The 19,695-nt window shown below is 37.6% G+C and overlaps 1 protein-coding gene across 1 annotated transcript in view; it reads left to right on the top strand.

Annotated features, from left to right (window-relative positions):
- ATP11B (ATPase, class VI, type 11B) overlaps positions 1-19,695 on the top strand; it is a 94,575-nt gene that overhangs the window by 4,657 nt on the left and 70,223 nt on the right. The window contains exons 3-5 of the mRNA XM_008572235.1: positions 13,240-13,287; positions 15,652-15,716; positions 18,617-18,698. Of these exons, the coding sequence (XP_008570457.1) occupies positions 13,244-13,287; positions 15,652-15,716; positions 18,617-18,698 (191 nt within the window). The 5' untranslated portion in view covers positions 13,240-13,243. The remainder of the gene's footprint in view (positions 1-13,239; positions 13,288-15,651; positions 15,717-18,616; positions 18,699-19,695) is intronic.

Raw genomic sequence — 19,695 nt, 5'->3', positions numbered from 1 at the left:
ATATCTTAGGGCTGGCCCGGTGGTGCACTGCTATAGTGCGCTGCTTGGAAAGCGCGATGGCGCTCCCGCCGAGGGGTCGGATCCCACATACAGACCGGTTCCCGCTCACTGGCTGAGCGAGGCGCGGGAGCAACACCGAGGCTTGCAATCCCGTTGCCGGTCCCCGGTCCGGTACGGGGGCAACACTGAGGGTTGCGATCCGTTGCCGGACACGGAAAAAAGACAAAAAGGAAAAAAAAATGTATATCTTACTGAGGGTAACATTCAAAAAAGTGTGGAAGCCACTGATTTGACCACCAAACCCAATCGTGTCAGGGGACCCTTGGACGATCCTGCCTGGCAGCTGAAGCCTTGGCCATTCGCTGACACCTCTTTCATCTGTGGGTCTAGCAAGGCCCTTTCATTCCCAGGAGAAAATGTATAGAAGCCATAACTGAGGGAGAAACATAAAAAACAAGGGGTGCTCTGCGACCTCTAGATCCTGCATGATGATGAGACTCTTGTTTGCCTCCACGCGGTCACAGTGCTGCTGAAGAAAGGAGGAAACCACTGCCAGTGTCCATAAAAAGAAAGGAAAGTTGTAACTGGTGCCAAGTCTGTCGGCCACCTGGTGTGGGAGAGAGGCAGCTGCTCCCTCAAAGGAGGAGGAGCCATGGGCGGCCCCATGGACCCTGACCATGGATGAGTCTCTCTGTCCACCCCTCCTAAGACCACTGGTGGCAGAGCTCCAGTTCCTCTCGGACCTTTGGAACAGTTCAAGGAGAGAGGTTTTGCCATCTGAGGGCAACCAGTGTGCGTAAGTTTGATCATTACCTAATCTCCTCTCAGTAGAAAGTAAAGAGACTTTATTGAAAACACTTTGATGTCTACGTCTCTGAGTTATAAGCCTTTCACTCACTGCCTTAACAAATAGAACCAGTTCATAAAATTGGGTCTTGGCAAGAGTCCTGATCTTTGCCCAAAAATCCCCTTGAAAGCATTCCTCCATCCAGAACCTTTGGGAAATGGAATATTCCCGATGAATAAGATTTTCCACAAAACTGACATAACCCATTAAGTATAGAATTTTTCTAAAAATATCTTGTCCATTTAAAAAAAAAAAAAAAAATTCTCCAAACCATGCCACTTCCCCATGGACCACCAAGCCCCGCTGCTCTCGCGAGGGCTGCAACCTGCCCTACACCTTTCCCGAGGCTCCCTTGCCTCCTAGTCTCTGAATCAGGCTCTGCCTCCCTCTTGCCACTGGGCTATGCTCATGCCCACCTCTGAGTTTGCTGTCTTCCCAAAGACATCCAGATATTCCTTCACCTGTCAAATCCACTTCATCCTCCAAGGACTGCTGCAAGGATCTCCTCCACAAAGCTACCCACCTCCCATTTTTTTATTTTTTCTTTCACCAGTCCTCAACAATCTTCCTTTCCCATGGGGTCTTTTATTGTTATATGTACCATACTACTTAGTGTTTACTTAATATATTTTGTTTGCTGTTTCATTTATAAATCTTACCTTTCAGGCTGGTTTCTAAGAACTTAAGGACAGAGATGTCATTTAATTCTTTGGTACCATTACATAACCTACAGCAGAGGGTCTTCAGAACCATTAAACATAGAAAACAGAAAATCGCTCCTTGTTTGTGTGGCGGCATCTCAGCCCACCTCTTCAGAGAGGACAAAGCATCATACCTTTCTTTCAAAAAATCTTCAAACTCCTTGCAGTTCTTACGGCCATTGTTCAGATGCTGGATTATGCTGTCGTAGCCGATGGTGCTGAGGATGTCCTCATTCTGGTGGAAAAGACAACATGGCATCAGACCAAGAATGGCATAGACAGCAGCCCCAAGGCCTGGAGAGTGGACAGGGCAGAAGAGGTGGGAAGTTGGCAATGGGACGTTGCTGAATCACTTTACCTCTGAGACACACATGACAAAAAAAGAACAAATAGAAAAAGAAAGAATGCATGCAGCTATGGAAAAGTTTTTTAAATGGTGGAACCAAACTCCACAAAACAGGAAGGAAGTGACGGAGGAATAAGAGGAACATGGATGAGGGAGCTGGCCAGGCTCAGGTCCCTCTTTGGGCCCTCCACTCACGCCCTAAGGCAGGCCAGGAGAGGGAAGAGGAGCTGGCACCTGCTCCAGCCTTCTGCTGTGACTTCCTCCTACTGCTAGGTAGAAACTGACTCACGCTAAAGACCCATGTTAACCAGGGGTTATGCAATTTCCACTTTATCCTTACATTTGCCACCAACCTTGACCCTGACATCACTTCCCACAGCCAGTTATCCCTACATAAGGTAAGCAGCTCTGAACAAGGAGCCAGGATCCAGGACTGGGAGAAAAGGGCTGTCTGTCCCCTCAGAAGCATGAAGGGGAGCCCAGCAGCCAGCGCGTTACATGTGGTCACTGTCCCCAATTTGGGGGAAAAGACTTTTAAAAATTTTTAAGTTAGCGTCTCTTTAATTGTCTTTTTTCTTTTCTATGTTTTCTAATATTTCTTGAAAGTAGATTGATTTTGTGATTTAAAAAAGTATTTTCTACCTTACTGCACAGCACTCTTAATGATCATTTTCAATGGCTATGTCATAGTACCAGTGACTGTACTAGAATCTAACCATTTCCTAATCTTTCAATACCCAACTTTCAGTTGTTTTGCTGTTATAAATATTGCATGGTGCCTTATTACTAATAAGTTCATGATTTAAAAATCTAGTGGTTGCATAGTTCATTACTTACTCCTCTTTGATAAAATTCGTTCTTTTGGCTTCCAGGACACTCCCCTCTTTTGGTTTTCCTTCTACTTCATTAGTTCCTCCTTCTCAGTGTCTTTCACTGGTTTTTCCTCTTCTCCTTGACTTCTCTGTGTTAGAGTACTCCAGGACTGGTCCTGTCCCCTTCTCTGTCTATCCCTTTTCTATCTATACCTATCTACATTTACTCCCTTGGTAATCTCATCCAATCTGATGGCTTTAAAAACCATCTATTTGCTGATGACTTCCAGATTTGTATCTCTATCCCAGACATCTTTCCCAAATTCTAGACTCTTATATCTGACTGCCCGTTCCACAGTTTCACCTAGATATTTAGTAGGAATCTCAAATTAATCATGTTGAAAACCAAACTACTTATCTTCCCCCAAAACTTTTTCTGCCAGCAGCTTTTACCATACTCAGTTAATGACAATCCATCCTTCCCGTTGATGAGGCCAAAAGCCTTGGAGTTAGCCATGACTCTCACATCTCCTCTCCCCTCATCTCCTGTCTCACATCTCACCTCAACCTATCAGAATATTCTGTTGGTTACCTTCAAAATATATCTATCTTTCACCAAATTTGTTGGGCCAGTACCATCTCTTGCCTGGTTTACTGCCATCAAAGTCACTTTTTGTGGCTTTTCCCCTTCCCTCCCTTAAAGTATGTTCTCACAAAAGCAGCCACAGTGATCCTTTTTAAATGTAAATTAGATATTTCGTTCCTCTGCTCAAACCCTGCAGTGGCTACCCATTTCATTCAGAGTCAAAGCCCACATCTTTATAACCAACTATAAGACCTTAATGATCTCTCCCCATCTCCATCCTTTCCTCTTTGACCTAATTTTCTTTTGTTCTCCCACTTGCTTATCCTGCAGCTATACCGGTCTCCTTACTTTTCCTTGAATATGCCACATCCACTCCCACCTTTTCACTAACTATTCCTTGTCTAACTTTTACCGCCTTCAAGTCTTTGCTGAAATCACCTCCTCAGTGAGGCCTACCTTGACTACTTAGTACTGCAACCTGGTCCTTCTTACTCTCTTCTGCTTTTCTGTTTTCATAACACATAATACCTTTTAGTATACTATGTAATTTACTTATTTATTATGTTCTTTGCTTATTATCTCTCTCTCCCACAAAAATGTAAACCCAAGGGCAGGTGTCTTTATGTGTTTTGTTCACTAAAGTCTCACAAGCACCTAGAACAGTATCTGGCATATAGCAGGGCTTTCTGTGTATTTGTTGACAGTTGAAAGAATAAAGATCTTTGTGTACTAAATTTTATGCACTTTTAAGATTTTCTTTTTATTGAATTCTTTCTCTATGTTATATGTAAGCAAGATTTGTGTGTGTATAGTTCATTTAACTATTGGAGTACCTAGAAATTTTATGCACTTTTAAGATTTTCTTTTTATTGAATTCTTTTTCTATGTTATATGTAAGCAAGATTTGTGTGTGTATAGTTCATTTAACTATTGGAGTACCTAGAACAGTACAAAGCACATAGTAGACATTCAATAAATATCTACTGAATTGGTGATAGAGTTCCAAATTATTACTCAGTCAAAAGATGTGTAAACATTTTTATTGTCCATTTGCTCATCAGATACTGAGTGCATCCAGTAACTGAGGCACAGTCCTACACACTGAGAATATATCAGTGATGAAACCACAATAGTTCTTGCCTTTTGGAGTTTATAATCCAGTACTAGATTATTCCCTAAGAAGCTACAGAGCTGCAGAAGTGGAATTATTGGATTTAAGCCCTTATAGATTTGGGCCTCTAATAAACATAGTGGAAAATTACTTTACAGAAGAATTATAATTGTACTAATTTTTATTATCATGAGCAAAATATGTTTGAGATTTTTTTTGCTGTTTCAAAACTTTACTAGTATTATTAGTTTTAAAATTTTTGCTAATTGTGTGGATAATAGTTTTATAGTTTTAACCTCTAGTTTTAATTTGTATTTGTATTCTTTCCATATGTTATATTTTAGATTCTGATTCAGCATTCCACTTAAAGGAATTTTTCCTAATGAAATAATAAAATTCTATTCCTAGGAATTTATATTAATGAAAATATGAAAAGATATATAAACAAGGTTGTTCAGTCAGGGCTGAATTGTTTAGGCTATCCATAAGTTGGGGAAAAAAAATCCAAACTTCCATCAATAGTGATCTGAGTAAATTATGCAGTAACCCCAAAATACAATACTACATGTGCCTATTAAAAATAATGATGTAGATATGTTTTTAATTGGACATGTTGGGGGGGGGGAGATGTAACTAACAGTATTTAAGATAAAGTTTATGCAAAGATTTGTATTATCTCTTATTTTTTTCAAAATATTTTAATACTTATTTGTACATATTTGTGGGATACAGTATGTTGTTTCAATATATGCTTATACTGCACAATGACTCACTTAGGGTAGATAGCATAGTTTTTTTTTGTTTGTTTGTTTGTTTGTTTGTTTTCCTTTTTGTCTTTTTTTTTTCGTGACCGGCAACGGATCGCAACCCTCAGTGTCGCGCCCGTACCAGACCAGGACCGGCAACGGGATCGCAACCCAAGGTGTTGCTCCCACACCTCGCTCAGCCAGTGAGCAGGAACCGGTCTGTATGTGGGATCCGAACCCTCGGCGGGAGCGCCACCGCGTTCCCAAGCAGCGCACTGTAGCAGTGCGCCACCAGGCCGGCCTGAGTATCATTTCTTTTTATAGCTGAGTAGTATTCCATTGTGTAGATATACTACAGTTTTTTTATCCATTCATCCATTGATGGACATTTAGGTTGATTTCATCTCTTGACTATTGGTGAATAGTGTTGCAATGAACATGGGAGTGCAGGTGTCTTTTTGATATATTGTCTTTATTTCCTTTAGGTATACAACCAGTAGTGGGAGAGCTGGGTCATAGCGTAGATCTATTTTTAGTTCTATGAGGAACCTCCATACTGTTTTCCAAATTGTGTGTGCCAGTTTACACTCCCAGCAACAGCATAGGAGGGTTCCTTTTTCTCTGCATCCTCACCAACATTTGTTATTTTTTGTCTTGTTGATAATAGCCATTCTAACTGGGGTGAGATGATATCTCATTGTAGTTTTAATTTGCATTTCCCTGATGATTAGTGATGCTGAGCATTTTTTCATGTGCCTGTTGGCCATTTGCACCTCCTCTTTTGAGAAATGTCTGTCATGTCCTTTGCCCATTTTTTAATTGTGTTTTTTTTGTTTCTTTGCTGTTGTGTTGTTTGACTTCCTTATATATTCTGGACTAGCCCCTTCACTGATGTGTAGCTGACAGACACTTTCTCCCATTCTGTAAGTTGTCTCTTCACTTTCTTGATAGTGTCCCTTGCTGTGCAGAAGCTTTTTAGTTTGACGTAATCCTTTGTGTTTTTGCTTCAGTTGCCTGTGCCTTTGTACTCTTACTCAAAAAAGCGCTGCCCACTCCTATTTTGTATAGCATTTCCCCTGTGTTTTCTTCTAGTAGTTTCATAGTTTCAGGTCTTAAATTTAGATCTCTGATCCACTTTGAGTTGACATTTGTGTATGGTGAGAGAGAGACATCTAATTTCTATCTTCTGCATGTGGATATCCAGTTTTCCCAGCACTGTTTATTGAAGAGGCTGTTCTTTCCCCACTGTATATTCTTGGCATCTCTGTTGAGAATCAGTTGGCTATAAATGTATGAGTTTATTTGGGGGCTTTCTATTCTGTTGGTCTATTTGTCTGTTTTTGTGCCAGTACCATGCTGTTTTGGTTACTGTAGCTTTATAATATTTTGAAGTCAGGAAGTGTGATGCCTCCTACTTTGTTCTTTTGTTCAAAATTTGTTTAGCTATACAGGGCCTTTTGTGGTTCAATACAAATTTTAAGATTGTTATTTATATTTCTGTGAAGAATGTCATCGGTATTTTGATAGGGATTGCATTGAATGTATAGATTGCTTTGAGTAATGTGGACATTTTGATGATGTTAATTCTTCCAACCCAAGAACATGAGATATCTTTTACTTGTGTCCTCTTCAGTTATTTTCACCAATGTTTTATAGTTTTCATTGTAGAGGTCTTTCCCCTCCTTGGTAAAATTTTCTCCTAAGTATTTCATTTTTGTTGGTACCTATTGTGAATGGGATTACTTTCTTGATTTCTTCTTTGGTTATTGCATTATTGGTGTATAGGAGGGCTATTGATTTTTATGTGTTGATTTTTGTAACCTGCCACTATCCTGAGTTAATTTATTAGTTCTAGTAATTTTTTGGCGGTGTCCTTAGAGTTTCTTATATGTGTGATTGTGTCACCTGCAAATAGGGATAGTTTGACTTTCTCCTTTCCAATTTGGAAGCCCTTTATTGCTTTCTCTTGCCTTATTGCACTGTCTAGAACTTCCAGTACTGTTGAATAAAAGTGGGGAAAGTGGCCATTCTTGTCTTGTTCAGATCATACAGGAACACTTTCAATTTTTGTCCATTCAGTGTGATATTACCTGTGGGTTTGTCATATATGGCCTTTATTATGTTGAGGTACGTTCCTCTATACCTAATTTATTGAATGTTTTTATCATAAAGGAGTGTTGGATTTTATCATATACTATTTCTGCATCTATTGTAATGATTACATTTTTTTTTATTTCATTCTGTTGATGTGATGCATCACATTTATTGATTTGCATATGTTGAACCATCCTTGCATCCCTGAGATGAATTCTGCTTGATCATGGTGAATGATCTTTTTAATATGTTGCTGGATTCTACTTGCTCATATTTTATTGAGGATCTTCATGTCTGTGTTCATTAGGGATATTGGTCTGTAGTTTTCTTTTTCCAATTTTGGTATGATGGTAATGCTGGCCTTGTAGAATGAGTTTGGAAGTGGTGTCTCCTCTTCTATTTTTTGGAAGAGTCTGAGAAGAATTGGTTTTAGTTCTTTAAATGTTTAATAGAATTTAGCAGTGAAGCCATCTAGTCCTGGGGTTTTCTTTCTTGGGAGACTTTTTATTACTGCTTTAATCTCATCACTCATTATTGGTCTGTTTATGCTTTCTAGTTCTTCATGATTTAACTTGTTTGATAAGTTGTTTGTGTCCAGGAATTTATCCATTTCTTCTGGGTTTTCCAGTTTATTCACATATAGTTGTTCATAGTAGTCTCTTATGATTCTTTGTATTTCTGCAGTATCCATTCTAATGTCTCCTTTTTCACTTCTTATTTATTTGAGCCTTCTTTCTTTTTCTCCTCATTAGTATAGCTAAAGGTTTATTATTTTTGTTTATCTATTCAAAAACAAACTCTGTTTCTACTGATTTTGGGTTTGGTTTGTTCTTGTTTTTCCATCTCCTTGAAGCATAACATTAGGTTGCTTATTTGAAGTCTGTCTTGTTTTTTGTTTGTTTGTTTGGTTTTTTGGCAGCTGGCCAGTAACAGGGATCCAATCCCTTGACCTTGGTATTACCAATACCATGCTATAACCAACTGAGCCAGCTGGTCAGCCAGTGTTCTTCTTTACTGATATAGGCATTTATTGCTATAAAACTCTCTCTTAGAACTGCTTTTGCTATATCTCACAGGTTCTGTTAAGTTGTATTTTCATTTGTCTGTAGGAATTTTTTGATTTTTTTCTATGACTCATTTGTTGTTTAGGAGTATATGGTTTAATTTCCATGTATTTGTACAATTTCTAGTGCCACTTCCTTTGTTGATTTCTAGTTTTCTATTGTGGTCAGACAAAGTAGTTGATAGAATTTCGATTTTATAAAATATGTTGATATCTGTTTCGTGTCCTAACATATGGTCTATTCTAGGGAATGTTCCATGTACTGCTGAGAAGAATGTGCATTCTGCAGCTGTTGGATGAAATGTTCTATAAATGTCTGTTAGGTCAAGTTGACCTATAGTAGAAATTAATTCTGCTATTTCTGGGTTAATTTTCTGCCTGGATGATCTGTCCTTTGCTGAGAGTCGGGTATTAAAGTCCCCAACTACTATTGTATTGGAGTCTGTCTTTCTCATTAGATCCAATAGTAATTGCTTTCTATAACTGGACACTCTGGAGTTGGGTACATATATATTTAGAATTGTTTTATCCTTTTGTTGATTGATCACTTTATCATTATATAATGACCTTCCTTATCTTTTTTTTTACTTTCCTTGGCTTGAAATCTATTTCATCAGTGTTTAGCGACTCTTGCTCTTTTTTGGTTTCCATTTGCATGATATATCTTTTTCCATCCCTTCACTTTCAGCTGGTGTGTGTCTGTATGGATTAAGTGAGTTTCTTGTGGGTAGGATATTGTTGATTCTCGTTTTATAACCCATTGAGCCACTCTGTGTCTTTTAATTGGGGCATTTAATCCATTTACATTTACGGTTATAATTGTTATATAGGGACTTGTTACTACCATTTTACTATTTTTTTTTTCTGGTTGTTTTGTAGATCCTTTGTTCCTTTTTTCCAGTCTTACTGTCTTCCTTTGTGGTTGAGTGGTTTTCTCTAGCTTTATATTCTGATTTCACACTATTTGGTTTTAGATGTCTCTTCTAAGTTTTTATATTATGGTTACCATAAGGCTTACAAAAAACATGATGTAGTTATAACAAATTGTTTTAGACTAATAACAACTTAACTTTGATATCTAAGAAAAAAGAAAAAAAACAAAGCCAACTTTACACTTTGGCATCATTCCCCCCAACTTTTTTGACAGTTTGTTGTTTGAAGTTACAACTTTCAATATTGCCCATCTCTTATATGGTTGTATTTGTTATTGTCTTGTTTGCTTTGTCCTTTAGTCTTCATACTAAGGATGTAAGCAATTTATTCACCACTCTTGCAACATTGGAGTATTCTGAGGTTGTGAACTTACTTAACTAATGAGTTATGTACCTTTAAATGTTTTCTTGCTGCTCTTTAGCATAATCTTCATTCAACTGAAGAGCTCCCTTTAGCATTTTTTCTAAGGCAGGTATAGTGTTGATGAGTTCCCTTAGCTTTTGCTTGTCTGGGAAAGATTTTATTTCTTCTTCATATTTGAAGGTTAGTTTTGCTGGGTACAGAATTCTTGCCTGACAGTCTTTTTTCTTTCAGCACTCTGAATATATCATTCCATTCTCTTCTGCCCTGCAGAAGTTCTACTGAGAAATCTGCTGACAGATGTATTGAGAATCTGTCAAATGTTATTTATTTCTTCTCTCTTGCTGCTTTTGGTATTCTTTCTTTGTCTTTGATTTTTTGATAATTTGATTATGATGTGTGTTGGGGTGTTCCTTCTTGGTTTGAATTTGATTGGTGACATCTGAGCTTCCTGTACCTGGATGCTGTTATCTTTCTCCATGCTTGGGAAATTTTTAGCCATTATTTTTTTGAGTATGCTTTCTACATTGTTTCCTATTTCCTCTCCTTCAGATATGCCAATTATGCAGAGGTTATTTTGCTTGAGGGATCCCATATTTGCTGTATTTGTTTTATTTTTTCTTATTCTTTTTGCACCATTGATTGGATAATTTCATGTGTTTTATCTTTCAGCTCACTGATTCTTTCCTCTGTTTGATTAAGTCTGCCATTGGAATTTTCTATGGAGTTTTTCAATTCAGCTAATGTATTCTTTATTTCTAGAATTTCTTTCATTTTTTTTTTCCTTTGTCAAGTTTTTCATTCTGCTCCTGGATTGTATTCCAGATATCATTTAATTTTACATCTATATTTTCTTGTGACTCTCTGAACATCCTTAAGAGGGTTATTCTGAATTCTCTGTCTGACATTTCACAGATCTGCTGTTCCTCTGCATCCCTTGCTGGTGCTTTGTTTGTTTCCTTTGCTGTCAACATAGTTCTCTGTTCTTTCTCAATCTTTATGTCTTTATGTTGATGCTGGGCATTTGAGGAGACTACTCCCTCTTCTAGATTTTATAGTTGTTCTTTCGTTGTGTTAGATCTTTATTGGTTAATATCAGAGTTTTATCTGTGGCTTGTAGGGTGTTTTTTTTTTTCCTGTTCTGTGGTGGATTAATAGTTACCACCACCACTAGACTCTGCATTGGAACTAATGTGCTGTCCATGGTTAGTTCCCAATTCGGGAACTTCCTATCAGGACCAAACCTTGAGCTCTGTGCTAGAGCTAAATTGCTGCTTTGCTGCTGATTCTCTGGGGAAGGCTTTTTGTGCAGATCATTAGCCACTCTGGGTCTGGGCTATGTGGGAATTCTGGCCCAGGACTGAATCTTTCCTGCAGGTTTCTCCCCTGCATTTCTACTACCCTGACTGATTTCCACCAAGATCAGCTACCCACGCTGCTGCACCCAATGTTCCCCTGGTGGGTCAGCCTTTCCCTTGCACTCCAGCTGTTTCCCATGAGACAGGCCATGTATAACTCGTGATAACTCACTGGCCTCTGGGTGGCTCGTTTCTCCAGTTGGCTGTGGCTGCTTGCTCCTTTGTGGGCCCAGAGGAACCCTGCCAGTGCTCTTTATGGCCTGTGGGCTGGTATGGTGAGCTCCAAAGCTGTCCTCTCCCCTGCATACTCCAAGTAGGTTTACATGAAGCGTGCCTCTATGGCATTTTCTGGCTTTGATCCTTGTGCAGTAGCTTCTTCCTGCTTTTGTATCAAGGTAGCCGAGAAGCAGCCAGGGCCTGGAATGATAGGTCCTGTCTCTACACCTTCTCACTGTGGTCTCTTGTACGTGGTCTCTACTCCTCTGCCCCCAGCTACAGTGGTCCTAGGTTGGCAGTCTTTGCTTTGTAATAGTTGTAAATTGGTTACTTATGAAGAGGAGCAACACTGGGAATCATCTGTTCCACCATCTTGATGATGTCACTCTTTGTATCATCTTTTAATTCTATTTTTTCATGAACTATTTGAAGTACCCTTATACACACACACACACACACACACACACACATACACACACACACACGTGGAAAAAATCCTGGAAACATACCCCCAAATATTAGTAGTGTTTGTATTTGAGTTGTGGGATAACCAGTGATTGTTACTTCCTTTTTGAGGTCTTTTTATATTATCTGAATTGTTTTATAAGATGTATGTGTTCAATTGTATGTATATACAATCTTCATAGTCAGAAAAGAGGATAATATAGCTATTTCCACTTTTAAAAATATCAAAGTGTGAGTTTGGAGACAGGGATAAGGAAAGTGCAAGGTACTTTGATACAGCATGGAACTGGCATAAACAGATACTAGAAGTGCCTTAAAATCAAGGATAACAGGGCAGATAAAAAGAAAGGTAAAATATCCCTTGTTGGAATTTAGCTAAGGAAAACCAAAAGACTGATCACACATCATCTCTAAAAGGTGCCTAGGAAGACAGCAACAGAATTGGTTCTTTGAATCTAAATCCAAAGTCTAGACTAGAGCCAGGGCTACATAAAATTTCATTAAATGTGAGAATAAAAAACAGTACTTCTCCCTGATATGGGGAGCTGAAGGAAGTAGGAGATTAGTAAGAAACAATGAAGCCAAAGTCTATAAGAGATTAAAGGATCTGTGGCCTGAAAACAGGAGGGATAATAAGGGACATTTTTAAGGGAATGCTTAATATTTCTTTGCCTAAATATTAACATGAAGCTCTGTCTAGAATTTTCCCCAAATCAGAATTTACTTCTTACTATAGTAGAAAGTAATTATACACTTGAATCGACTCTATGCGGTGGAGCTGTTTTGGTAGTAGAAGTTGGAAATGAAAAGCCCAACTATGAAAATTCATTATTATAACAGGGTACTCACTCTAGATTCAGGCAACCAAAAGTTTAAATATGACTATCAGGTTAAAGAAGCTCTGCAGTTCACTGATAGGTTTTTGCTTACTACTCTAGCCTCATCGCTTACCTCATGCTTAGTATTTGCTCAATGAATATTTGTTGAATGAATGAATGAACAAGTGAATGAATGACCTGGTTCTGATGATCTATAGGTTACAGGAGGTTCTATTTAGTAAACTGAAATGAAATATGTGAACATTCATTGTTGGATAAATAATGTATGTATCTGTGTAGCAAAAATAAATTCTCTTGATGACTAAACTAATAATAGTAATAGATAGCATTTGCATTGCCATTTTGAAAAGTTTTCATTCATAACTGAAGTAGAAATGGCAAGAATATTGAAATTTTTATAACTTAGGGGCCGGCCCGTGGCTCACTCGGGAGAGTACGGTGCTGATAACACCAAGGCCCCGGGTTCGGATCCCACATAGGGATGGCCGGTTCGCTCACTGGCTGAGCGTGGTGCTGACAACACCAAGTCAAGGGTTAAGATCCCCTTACCGGTCATCTTTTAAAAAAAAAAAAAATTTTTATAACTTAAAGACTTTATTTTTATAATTTTTAGCATGAATATTGGACCATTCATATATACAAAAGGTTGATTTTGTTTCATATGTAAGAATAGTGCTAAAACAATCTAAAATGTTCCACCTGTTGATGTCATAAGTAATACTCATGTCATGTATTTTAGTAATATGGTGAATTCTTTGGTAGATTCATGGGACGAATGATAATAACTCAACAGATGGAAGAAATCGTAAGGTAAGAATAAATTCACATTATCTAATTATTTTTAAGTGGGAACTGTTTGGGGAAGGGACTAAAAGTTAAAGGGAGATTAGGTAAATAAGCAGCATATCATAGGAAAGGGTTAATTTGAAAGCATTTAGCATTTCATCTGCTAGGAACTTGTAGCAGCAGTAAATGAGGATGAAACAAACTCCATGAAATGATATCAAAATAATTTTCTAAGCTTATTTGTGTATTTGTTTCTTTTTCTAATAACAGCAGGTAGTAGCACTAAAAGGAAACATATCTGCTTTTATTCAGATCCTAACACATTTAAACCCATAACACTTAAAGTCTAGAATATGAAAAATGTTTTATGTGGTATTTAACAAGTGTAAATGCTATGGTCTTCTTCACTTCAGAACCATTCGGTGCAACCTAGAGTACTTAGTGGCTAATCCAGAACTGCTTATGTACTCTTCTGTGGTTGGTTGTTTTTGTGGTTGGTTGTTTTAGTTTGTTTTACCTCAATATTCAGGTTAATTTCTGACACCTAAATGAAAGGCTTTGGGTCAGTTCAGAGATTTGCTGATGAGATTGCATTGTTACTGACTATAAGACCTAATTTAGAATCAGTCTTAGAATCAGCACTTGAATTTCTAATCAAATTTGACATTCCATCTCTTTTCTGGCAACAGGTTCAATTTGTACTGGCTGTATGAAATTAGTCACTAACAGAAATAGTTGAGCATTTTTTAATGAAATTCTCAAGACAAGCCATCAAAAAATCATTCATCAGCACTGATTTACGTTTTTTTGTTCGTTTGTTTGTTTGTCCTTTTTTTTTGAGACCGGCCACACTGTGCTCAGCCAGTGAGCGCCCCGGCCATCCCTATATAGGATCCGAACCCGAGTGCGCCACGGGCTCAGCCGGCCCAAATCATTCATCAGCACTGATTTACGTTTTTTTGTTCGTTTGTTTGTTTGTCCTTTTTTTTTTTGAGACCGGCCACACTGTGCTCAGCCAGTGAGCGCCCCGGCCATCCCTATATAGGATCCGAACCCGAGTGCGCCATGGGCTCAGCCGGCCAGTGATTCACGTTTTTAATAAACATTAACATAGGAGTGTGTTCAGTAAACTCTGTAACAAGATCTTTGTGTAGGATTCTTGCTGAATAACTGTTGACTAGCTTTTATTTTGATTTCTATAGTGGGAGAGTGGAAAATGTGTGGATAAATAGTCTAAATTGCATTAATACATTGTAGCTAGTAAAGGAAAAGAGTAATTATGTTACTTCAGCCCCTAGAGTGGTTAAAAAAAAATGAACCAGGTTCTTTACTGAAGCAACCAGAGTGAACTGATTATCTTTTAATCTGAAGCTGTCATTATATCCCAATTTTATGTGCCGTTGTGAGCTCAAAGTATTTCTATTCATCCTTAGAACCAACATCAAGTGAAAAAGAATTATTTGATAGCTCCCGAATAGTTAGTAGCCACATTGATTTATATGACTCTCTGATAAAACCATGCTTGTTAACCGTATCCCAAACACCTGGTCCTCCTTGGTTTATTGCGTTTTTTACAGTATTTGGGTTTCTAGAGATCTTCATGAATGTTTCAGATTCTGTTTTGTTTGGATAACTGTGTGTATATATATATATGTATGTTTCATAAAAGCATAAGGAATACCAACCAAATAAAGGCTTTTAACTTGTCCGTTACAGACTCTTATCATTTTGCTATTACTAAGAAGATACAATTTCCTTTCTAGTTATTCCTTGTCGTTTTCTATCTCCTTTATGGAGAGAAATTCAAACTGCAAGAAGACCCGTACTCCAAGAAGTGTGCAATCAATGCAAGTAGTCAAGTTGTACTGTGCAATCTTGCCTAGAAAAAGCACTAACATACTTTTTACATTATATTTTATAATCCAGTGTAATTTTAATTGTTCAGAACTCATGCATTTATATACAAATTATACTATAATTCATGTTTATATTTCATTTTAATTCTGTTTTCCCTTCAAAGCTGTTTATTAATTTTACTCAAAAATTTTAAAATTTCACCTCTGCTAAACATTTTTAAATCACTGCTTAATCTTTGATTTATGTTTAAAATTTTTGAAACTAGTGGTTTCGTGAGTTTATTTACATGCATAATCTTATTTCCGAGCCGCTAATCTTAAAGTGACTGAAATGCTAAAGCAGGTGTTTGTTGTTACAGTAACTAACATTATGATTGGCCTAGGCAGCTTTGTAGTAGCTGGGATTTTCGTTTTATATGAAAGCAGTGTTGTGGCCATAGCTTAAGTACCTCCTGCTGAAGATGTCATTGTAGAATTGAATTGAATTTTTAATATATTCAATGCTTTTTGGTTATTTTCTTTTTTTCCTTAGACCTCTGGGGCCAGAAAGCCTCTTGCTTCGTGGAGCCAGATTAAAAAACACAAAAGAAATTTTTGGTTTGTACACATTTAAAATTTTTTAATTGCTGATTTGCGTTGATGCTTTATATGAAGTATTTTTAAAAGCACACAGCATTTGTGGTCTTTTGGTTGGATTATTTATTACTTAATAAATGTCATCTATGATGATAATTTTCTCACAAAGATCATATTAGTGTAGTTTTGTGTTGTATTTTTTTTGTTGTTAATCCTTGCTTTTGAGTAATAGGCTAGAACCTTGCTCTCTTATATTGTCTTTGTGGATTCTTGTGAGACTGAGTGCTAAGAAGATAATTCTAGCAGTTCTACTAATGGAGGATGAGAACCAATATAATCTGGCATCATGGTACAGTAAACCACTTTTATAATTCCATGCAGTTATTCTTAGAGTGGATTAATAACTGCTGACTCACTTATTCATTCAACAAGTTCTAACTGACCTCTGACTGTATTACCAGGTACTATTGGAACATATACTGACTAGATCAAAAGAATGAACAAATGGTGCTCTTGCCTTGTATATCTAAATTAATTTAGTACATTCTGAAAAACATCTAGGCAAATTGTAACGATGATAATCTTTAGTTGTCAACTAGCTCCTCGCATCAGGAATGGCCCTTAATATCCTGGCCCACTGTAGTACCCACTGGCTGTCTACAGCTTTTAAGGTCCTCTTCCTCATTCTCTTCTTCCCTGTTAGCTGTAATGCACCTTATCTCTCAGTGTTGGGCTCTCTGATAAAGAAACCCATGTATCCAAAAATTTTTTAAAAAGGAAAATAACAGGTGTTAGGGAGGATGTGGAGGAACTGAACCCTCATACACTGCTGATGGGAATGTAAAATGTTGAAGTCGCTGTGAAAAATAGTTGAGCAGTTCTTCAGTAAGTTAAATAATCACAACTCAGCAATCCCACTCTAGATGTATACTCAAAAGAAATGAAAATGGGTGTCCAAACAAAAGCTTGTACAAGAATGTTCATAGCAGCACTATTCATAATAGCCAAAGGTTAGAAACAGCCCAGATATTCACCAATTAGTGAATGGATAAACAAAATGTGGTATATCCATATAACGGAATATTATTCAGCCATAAAATAGGATGAAGTACTAATACATGCTGCAATATAGATGAACCTTATGTTGAATGAAAGAAGCCAGACACAAAAAGCTACATATTGTATGATTCCACCTATTTGAAATACCTAGAATAGGCAAATTCATAGACAGCAGATTAGTAGTTCCCAGGTGCTGGGGAATAAATGGGAATGGGGGAATGGGGAATGTATGCTTAATGAGTATAGGGTTTTGGGGGGGTGATGAAAATGTTCTCCAGTTAGATAGTAAGGATGGGTGCACAAAATTGTGGATGTGCTAAGTGCCACTGAATTGTACACATTAGAAATGGTAAATTGTATGTTATGTGCATTTTATCACAGTTAAACAAAATGCATAATAATGTGTTCATGACAAAAACCAGAGTAAATCTCCAGGGCTATTAGACCCTCTCATGTAACTCTGAATTTTAACACATTTTTCTAGCAGTAATACCTTCATTCCCGTGTACCTTAAAGCAGGGGTCCAAATTTTGGAAAAGAAAATGTGTATTTGAATGCCTTTAAATGGTCTGTCCTCTGTTGTTTGTCTCAGCACCACCTCTCCCTATTGGACTATTCTAGCAGTTTTCCCACATTTCTGTAATTTCAGTGCCCTTTGTCATTGAGTTATAACCCCTGCCTTTAAGGAATAATTCTAATGATAAAAATTCCAGGACAAATCTTTAAGAAGAGGGCATGATGGTCCTACACTACTTTTCAAATCTCAGTATTTAGAGATAGAAATGAACATATATTGATCATCTATCTGTTTCTAGGCATCTTGCTAATTTTTCATACAGACATCACTCAACTGTATGAGGTATTTTTTCCTATTTAAAGATGGGAAAATTGAGACTCCGAAAGAGTACTTACCCAAAGATGTAGAACTAAAAGGTGGCAGAGCTAGCATTCAAACCAAGATCTAACTGCAAAGTTTTTTTATAAGGTTGGTCTTACCTAATTTCATTCATTCCCCAGTTTTATTCCCATTATTACTGTCATACTCATATCCAAGTCATTCACAAAGGCACAAACTTTTTAAATATCACTTTCCTTATGTTTACTTGATTTTTTTCTGACAGACTTCCATATACTCTCTCCAGTGCTTATGGAATGATGTCTACACTCCAGGTTCTGGTATTCACGGCTTTTCACACTCTGGCCCCAGTCCATTGTTCCAACCTAACAGAAAGCGTTTTTCCATTTCCGTCTTTGTTAACACTGTTTGTTCTCTCTATAATGGCCTTCCCTGCCATCTTTATCTTTCCAAGTGTTTTTCCTCCACCAATTCCAACTCAAATACTATATCTTTCATTTAGATATCTATTATAACTCAGAAACAGAATCCCTGTGCCCTCCCCCATTCAGCAGGTTGAGAGACTGGAGATCCCCAATATTGGTCTTGGGAAGCCTTTAAAAACTCTGAAAAGGCTAGAAGGAAAGCCAAATTATAGCACTGTCTAACAGTACACTTTCTTAGAAGATTTCATGCTAGTGAGAACATTTATTTCTTGTGAAACATGCTAGAGGATTACTTTAAAAGACAGTTTTGGGGCCGGCCCGGTGGTACACTAGAGAGTGCGCCGCTTGGGAGCACGGCGGTGCTCCTGCCAAGGGTTTGGATCCCATGTGGAGACTGGTTCCTGCTCACTGGCTGAGCGTGGTGTGGGCACGACACCGAGGGTTGCGATCCCGTTGCCGGTCCCCAGTGCAGGCGCGACACCAAGGGTTGCGATCCCGTTAACGGTCAGTAAAAAAGACAAAAAAGGAAAAAAAATAATAATAATAAAAAAAATAAAAGACAGTTTTGTTTTGTTTTACAGGTGTTGCTATATACACCGGAATGGAAACTAAGATGGCGTTAAATTACAAGAGCAAGTCACAGAAACGATCTGCAGTAGAAAAGTAAGAAAACTGTCTATTTTTATTTATTACACATAATTATTTATATTTATTCATATATGCATAAAATATTATGTGTACAAAAATATATATGTCAAGTAAGCAAGATGATATCCTTGGGGACAGGGTTAGTTTTTTTATATTTTTGTGTACAGTTAGCATTTTGCATAGTGTTTATTATATAATAGTCGCTAAAGTATGACTTTAAGAATAAAATACTGATGGGTAAATGGTGGAATCACTTGATTAAACTAACCTTCCTGCAGATAACAGAAAAAGTACTTTTTAAAATAAACAACTATTTGTAAGTACTGTAGAGTGACAGAAGCAGACAGAACTGGCAAGGAGTCTAATCCTGAAAGATGGCAGCAGCAAGGGGAAAGATTTAAGAGTGCAGCTTTTTGCCTGGGGGTACTCCTCAATTTGTTTGCTGCTTGGGACATCAAAAAGTCTGAGCTTTACTGGATTGAAGTATCAAAGGACAAGGTTTAAAGCTGAAAGAGCAGCTAGAAAGTTAGGGGAAAATATGTAATGGAGAGAGTCACAGAACAAAATGAACTTCAAAACCTGCACATAAATTCTGCCAAAGTCTTTGGCTTGCTGCTAGAACTGTGCATGTGCTAGGGAGACCCCAGTGAACTTGGCCAAAAAAAAAAAAAACAGCAGCAGAAAGCTTGAAAGAACTGAACAGAGAATTTTGCTGCTTCCCATTGCAGTGGTGACAGAGTTTGGTGTTTGAGCCCAGCCAAGTTAACTGCATACCGGAGTAAAAATCAGTACTCTTCTGAGGAACATACAAGAATACAACTCTCTGCAACCTATTATTTATAAAGTCCAGTATGCAATAAAAAATAAACAAACACATGAAGAAAATGTAACTCATACTTAAAAAGTGCTTAGTAGAAACTGTCTCCAAAATGATAGAGATCTTGCAGTTACCGGCAAAGAACTCTAAAGTGGATGTTTTAAAAATGTTCAAGGACCTAAAGAAAAATATGAA

This window comes from Galeopterus variegatus, unplaced genomic scaffold (assembly GCF_000696425.1).
Source record: "Galeopterus variegatus unplaced genomic scaffold, G_variegatus-3.0.2 Scaffold766, whole genome shotgun sequence".
Lineage (NCBI taxonomy): Eukaryota > Metazoa > Chordata > Mammalia > Dermoptera > Cynocephalidae > Galeopterus > Galeopterus variegatus.
This window is presented reverse-complemented; position numbering and strand designations above follow the sequence as displayed.